This window comes from Loa loa, assembly GCF_000183805.2.
Source record: "Loa loa unplaced genomic scaffold supercont3.151, whole genome shotgun sequence".
Classification (NCBI taxonomy): domain Eukaryota; kingdom Metazoa; phylum Nematoda; class Chromadorea; order Rhabditida; family Onchocercidae; genus Loa; species Loa loa.
In genome coordinates this window covers 119,666-127,004 of record NW_018108331.1, presented here as the reverse complement: position 1 = coordinate 127,004, position 7,339 = coordinate 119,666, and the positions used below count along the sequence as shown (strand labels likewise).

General features: G+C 27.3%; 1 protein-coding gene across 1 annotated transcript; it reads left to right on the top strand.

Moving 5' to 3' along the window:
- Window positions 1-2,935: 2,935 nt before the first annotated feature.
- Window positions 2,936-6,217, top strand: LOAG_11070 (hypothetical protein; the record flags this gene model as incomplete). Its single annotated transcript, XM_020448285.1, has 9 exons — window positions 2,936-3,115; window positions 3,347-3,470; window positions 3,837-3,979; window positions 4,541-4,658; window positions 4,923-5,020; window positions 5,087-5,230; window positions 5,632-5,761; window positions 5,966-6,045; window positions 6,136-6,217. The coding sequence occupies 9 exons, from the start codon at window positions 2,936-2,938 to the stop codon at window positions 6,163-6,165; spliced, it is 1,047 nt and encodes a 348-aa protein (XP_020301558.1). The 3' UTR covers window positions 6,166-6,217.
- Window positions 6,218-7,339: the final 1,122 nt, after the last annotated feature.

The following is a 7,339-nucleotide window of genomic DNA, read 5'->3' as shown; positions in this document are numbered from 1 at the left end:
GTTTAAAATTGAATTTGTTGAAAAGTTGTATTTGTGATTAAAGTTGAAAAAGATTATCAGATATGTGGAAATGATCACTGCTAATATCCAATGATTCTAGTTACTTTGATTTTTTATTTTGCATTCATAAATTGGCTATGATCAATTTTTTTTTTTCTTCAAGATTGATTGTTATTATATGATAATAATGCAAATCTTTTATCATTGTGATATCATTGTTGATTATCATTATCATTGATTGATTGGCAATGGTTTATTTTTATCATTGATGATTTGATGATTTCTTATCATAAATTCTTTTTAATGCTTTTGATAATTGCATTTATCTTTCATTTCTAAATGGTTAATATACATATTTGATGATGGGTTTGTATTTGTGATTGGAATTGGAAATAATTCAGAATCAAAAAAAACTGCTAATATTTGAATATTATAAATTCGATTAATCAAGTCCCGTTCTTTATTGTTCAGTTATTTGCACTTATCAAGGATTATCTTTTATCATTTTATTATTATCATTAACATTTGTTCATTTCATTAATTTCACTATTTTTTTGATTTCTTTCTTTCTTTGTTTTTTTTTTTCAATGTTTTCACCATCTATCTTAATGACATTTTGATGTGTTGAAATTTCATATTTAATAGAAATTAAATAATATCACTTTTTTTTTTTTTTTAAAGTATATACTAAATAAACTAATCAGATATCAGTTCATTTGATTTTATCAATTATTACATTGCCTGCAGTATGGATTCATCCGTTTTTTTTCTTTAAGCCAACATAATCATTATCATTAAATGATAATTTAATTTATCATTAAAAAGATTATTTAATTAAAAAGATCATTTAATTAATTTAATTCATCATTAACAATAAATACAAATTTGCTTGTTTCAACTAACTGCATGATTATTTCACGTAATTTTTATAATTTTGTGAAATCTTTTTTTTAAAAAAAAAAGAAATTTCATCATAACTAATTAATTTATTTGCTAAAATAAAAAAAAAAATTTTGCCAAATGATTATTATCATATTTGATAAATTTAATTTGATAATTCAATGTTTGCATCGAAATTGCAAATATCATATAAACATTTTGGGAAGTTTTGCAGCATATTTTTTGTCACTTATGATACATAATCTTATCATGTTATTAACAGAGCAAAGTTTAATTATAATTATTGGTAATTGTCATCTGTTGCCAATTTAGAATTATATCTATAATTCATTTCAATGTTTTACACATGCACAAAATTCAATTTGCTATAATAAAGATAATTAATTTTATTGGGATATGTAAAATACTTGATTAATGAGTACCAATTTTATATTCATTAAATTAGATTTTTAATACTTTATCACATATTATTTAATTGTGAGAATGTTTTAAATAATAAAGAAATTTCATTTCAATTTATTTGACAATAAATGATGAAATAATTTTATTTAATAAAGTTGGCAAAAATAAATTTAGGTATTTATTAATTATATAAATGTTTGAAAATTATTTCATTATTCGAATTAAATTTTAAAAATGTTTTTTTTGCTGATAAGAAAAAATTTTTAAATTACAATATTTTTAATTAAAATTTCTATTTATCAGTAGAAATTTTTGTTTCTGCATCAATTCTAATATCATTCCTTTTTTTTTTCATCAAAATATATTACTTTATCACTTACTTTTTACATCGAATTAATTAATACTATAACAGTAATACTGTTAATAAATTATCAGTTATGTTATATATCATCTCAATCAAATATTCATTTCATATTGTTTGATAAATTAGGTAATGATAAATATTTGATTTCAAATTATATTCAATCAAGTATTTTGTCATTAATTTATTTGACAAACAATATGATAATTGATAATTTGATAATGCAAACAGAATTGAACAAACTCTTCACAATTAATTTTAGTACTAAATTTTTTTTTTTTCACCTTGAAAAATGATCTTTGTCACGATTTAATCTAGTTAACTCTAGCATTTAGTTTAGCAGTAATCCAATCTTTAAAGTACTAGTTTGTTGCAAATTTCATCATCGTTTAATCTAAAAAAAAAAAAAAAAAAAAATGTTTAAAATTAATAGTATGAAATGGGATATTTGCAATGTGGTTGTTTGATTTATGTTTTAGGATTATTCAATTCAATTTATTCGTTTTTCTTTTAATTAATTTCTTATTTTGTGTTAATGTGAAAATTTATTCATTTTTTTTTTTATTAATTTCTTGTCTTATATTAATGTGAAATTTGAAACTTGTTTTCAAAAAAAAAAAAAAAATAATTTATTAAATACTTTTCAATCGATCAAAAATGATGAAAAAATTTTTTGTTTTATATTGATATGAAAATTTGTTCATTTATTTCTATTAATTTCTTGTTTTGTACTAATATGAAATTTAAAATTTGTTTAAAAAAAATTATTTATCAAATATTTTCCAATCGAACAAAGATGATTTAAAAAAAATATTTGATAGAGGTTAACTTTTGTTATAAAACATTATGAAAATTTTACATAATCCATTTATTTTATCGTTTTATTTGTTTTAAAATCATGCTGGAATTTTAAATCCGACTAATCTATGATCATTTCAAATGGATTTTATTATCTTTTATCATTTTCTTTTTATCATTTCAAATGGATTTTATTATCTTTTATCATTTTCTTTCCATCATTTCAAATGGATTTCATTATCTTTTATCATTTTCTTTTTATCATTATAAATCTTGGCATAGATAGATAATGCCCCCCAATTGGTTAGATTTTTAGATTATTTTAGAAATTATAAAATTATAATTTATTCTGTTTCAAACACTATATTTGATTTTTTTTTAAAATATATCTGTAAAGTTCTTTTCAATTGAAAATATAATTTTTATTCGAATCATTCAAGATATGAATAATTTATTTCGATGAATAATACATCAATGAATTGTATATCAAACATATATATATTTGCTCTTTATTTCAAAAAAGATTTAAAGGAATCAAAGAAACCGTTTGATTATGATGAATGGTGTAGGGAGATCGATCAACACCCAGCATTTATGACTGTTTTAAAACCCGATAAAGACGGCGAATTTTCCGAGGCTGTTCAAGCTTTGCAGGTATCGCACGTGCTCTTTACGTGTGCTTACTCTTGTTTATTCATTTATGTTACATCCCAGAAATCTTAAAATATATGAATGTGAAGTTTCGGGATTTTATAAAGCATATAGAGATGCAAAAATTTTTGAATATTTCGACAGCCAAGCTTATTTTAATTTCCATTTTATTTTCGAGATGTTTTGAATCACGAAACGTATGAAATGTTCGGTGAAATATTTACTTTGTCTTAGGCATTAAAATACGACGAAGATGAATTGGAGGATCGGCAGGCATCTGCCGAAAGACACAAAATAGATGGCAATAAACATTTTAAATATAGGAAGTACCACTGGGCTATCAATCGATATACGGATGGTACCTTCTTTGCTGTACTCATCTGGATAAAAAACATTTTGATCGGACATCGATAGTAGCTTGAAATTCTTTTCTTTACTGCTGTAGTTTTTCGGTTATTCAGTGAGATCTGGCGATGATTTGTGCTTCACGTATATCGTTCCGTGTCACTTAGTAACTTATTAGGTTGATATTGGTTTGACTTGCCCAGTTTTTCATTAAGGCATAATAATTTCGAAGTTAAAAAATCTCAGCGATTTGTTTTTTCTTCAATTAGTTTTGCTGAAACGAAGTAATGATTGGCCAAAGCAGAAGAAATTATTAGTGTTTTTACAGCCTTCTCTTTGAGTTTGTTGTAAATAGATTTAATAACTTGAGTTTATGCAGGCATTAATCAAAGATGTACGGATCGACTACTGAATTCAATATTATATGCTAATCGAGCTGCCGCTCAGAAACGTGTTGGTAATATTGGCTCTGCTTTCAGAGATTGTTTCTTTGCTCGGAAGTTTGATCCTGAAAATGTGAAGGTTCCTATTATATTTTGACTTTTTTATAGCTTATCGTTTAGGATAAATGATAATCATTACAAATTTGATTGGCTGAATAAAAACCATATGGGTCGCTAAGATATCTCAAGTACTTTTTCTTTGCTCTATAAATAAACTTTACAGAACTTTATGTAGTTTTGCTCAAAGGGTATTTCGTCTATGTCTGATTAATATCCTCAAATATTCGGAGTTTCTTCTATAAATTTAAACTATTAACATACCCTTTTAATCATGCATTTTGGCTCACCCTTTTGATTCTGGCTGTGACTCAGTCCATCACGTTTTCTGTGGATTATTTCAGTTTTAAGTATCGATTTCTTGTTCGGTGCTTCAGAATAACGTATGTATTTAGTATAAAATGCAGTTTATTTTACATGCTGCAAAATTTTCCGTATGAAATTTTAACGCAAGTCGTAAAATATCGTACAGTATTTATATTTCTATTAACATTTCATTTGTAAATTTGTAAGGAATCAAGAAAAAAGTTAATAAATAAATGAATATATATATACATATATATATATATATATATCTGCTTAGGCAATTATTCGTGGTGCAGAATGTCTGGTGGAACTTGGTCGAGGAAAGCAGTGCATAGACTGGCTCCAAAGCAGTAAGGAACATTGTAAAAATGAAAAGTTTATACCATGTAATCGTAGTGTATCTGGCTATTAGACTTCATTAGACTTCATTACTTCTTGAAATGACAAAGTCTGCTACTTTCTTAGATCCATTTTTCCTTGCAAGTAAATGTGAGTGAAGAAAATGAGCTAATAAAATATAAAGGGGCAGAATAAATAGTGAGACGTAAGCAAAAATATAAGGTGTTAAATTATTTTTTAATGAATATATAGGATTATGTAATTATTATTTAAGCAGGTTATGGATTACTCAGTGATTCATTTTAATTACATGCATTTAGGTCGTAAAGTGGATGATGACTACATAAATGAGCTGTATGAAAAAGCGCAGCAACTTGTCTTAGTTGAGGAACGAAATGAGCGAAAGAGGCGACAAAATGTGGGTTCATGAAGTTTGCTGGACGATCTTAACTATTCTCTTCTGTGCGATATTTTTTTTTTACAGGCTGCGAAAGATTTGAGTGCGAAGCAACGATTATTATCAGCATTTAAGGTGAGAGATATTAATTTCCGGCCACCTATATGCTTTGATAATCCTGAATTGTTCGAATGGTCACAAATTGAAGTACAGCTGGCATCTCTGAAAGAGGTTATTCGTTTTAATCATAGTTTGAAGTCATTGATATAGTTTATGGCGTTAATTTCCTTTGGTATAGTTGGTGGCATTGATACCTTGATTGTCATTTTTCAAGTAATCTTGATTGTCGTTTTTCAAGTAATCATATGGAGAACTCGAGTTGTTCAGAAAGCATTTCTTTGCTTTTTGAATCAAGTTTTAAAAGATACCATTATTTTTAACTTTAACTAAATCTACTCATCCTTGTATTTCGAAGTCGTAATAACAATTTTAATTATATCCAGACAGAAGTGTTTCATCATTCATCCAGCGCAATTTACCTAATCTGTCTAATCAACTCAATTTCGATTTTGCAGTGGAATTTCAGACTTCGCTTTGTTTTTCTACACAAAATTAATGTCATTTTCTTATAGTCTGAAAAAGTCTATGTGGATGATTATGGCGTATTACATTGGCCTATACTGGCGCAGTATCCGGAAACAGGGAAGGTTGATCTGCTAACTGAATGCTCCGAAGAAAGTTCAATAAATGATGTCTTCTATGGTGTTTTTCGTCATAGAACATTATCTGACATTTTTAAGTATGATTTAATTCTAGATCTTAAAATTATTATATTTCAATTCAAAAATGCAGATGTGTTTTGAAGCTAGTCTTAATTTGCATAAAAAATAACATTTTCCTTTTTCCGTTATGGCAATGTTCGATATTTCGTATCGTTGGATTTGGACAAGGAGTACGATAGTGCAGAATTGATGCCTGAGTCAAAAATTCGGGAAGCATTCTCTTTACCAGGATTTATTGTTGTACAAGGATTACCAACTGTTCAGGTAAGACCAATAAAAGCAGTTTGGTATCAGAAGTATGAGAATTAATGGCGGGACTGATTTTGCAGTATTTACAAATTTGTGATTGTTTAGGCAAAACTTTTCACAAACGAAGAAAACTGATGGGTCATTCACATCATCGTGAATAAATTTTGCATCACGATGAAAGATATTCAAGTGATTGATTTATTATTTCGTGCATTTAATTAAGTATACTGTCAGCCTAACTTTTAAGTGTGACTCTATTAAATTTTCTCGTGGAGAATGACGGAGACGACATCACTATGTAATAATAGTAACGTTATCACCATTACGTCACCCTTATTTCACCATCCGGCACCATTATGTATCTGAAATAAGAGATAGAGGCTTAAGGCCTTAAGCTATGTCATTCATCGAAAAGTATTGGTTATTGTCACTGGGGTAATGTATAATAAAGGAACGACACAGCTGAGATATTTTTTTTTCGTTTAATGGTTAGAAAATAATAAAACGTTCAAATGAATTTGAGAAGGAATTAAGGGAAAGTATAAGAACATTAGTTGGGAATGAATGGCTGAGATTTTTTGACATTCCAGCGTTTTGAACCTTTTTTTTCTTTTTTTTTTTGGCATTATCTTTTATTTATGTTTCCACTTCAGATCTACACGAAACAACATGCCGAAGCAAATTTTGTGAAAGTCCAAGATTATTTCTACAAAACCAAATGAAAGTTGCATCATCTTTTAGTGGTTTGCTTCTGTTTTACCGTGTCTTTTTTATGTTCTTTCCATTCAGGTTACATGCTCTTTCATATAATTATGTATGTACATATCCGATGATTTCTACGTTTTTTGATCTAGATTTGTAGTCGGATGCCTTATGTAAACTTTCCAATCAATAGGCAGAAACCGTTTTCTCGGTAAAAGAATCACATGCGAAGATGGCAGTATGAGGCTTCCCGGAAAAACTTCACGCGCTTTATTCAAATAATTCATCTTTGATTTTTGGTTATTAGATTCATTCGGCATTGATGACCAAGTATATGATTATTCTTCTTGACGATGCATAATTCCTATCATACTCGGAACTCTTTTCTACCTTATAGGATTCCGAGGTTGATTGTAATGAAGGAGTAAATATTGTATATATATATATATATAAACTGAACATGGGAAGTTATTATATTGCTTACCCTGATTTAGCCTTTTGATCGACCTGAACGTTTGGAAATTCGAAGACGTTATGTAAAGGTAGGAAAAAAAATGAGTTAGGAAAAGATGAAGGAAATAAAAAAACAATGAATATATATATATAT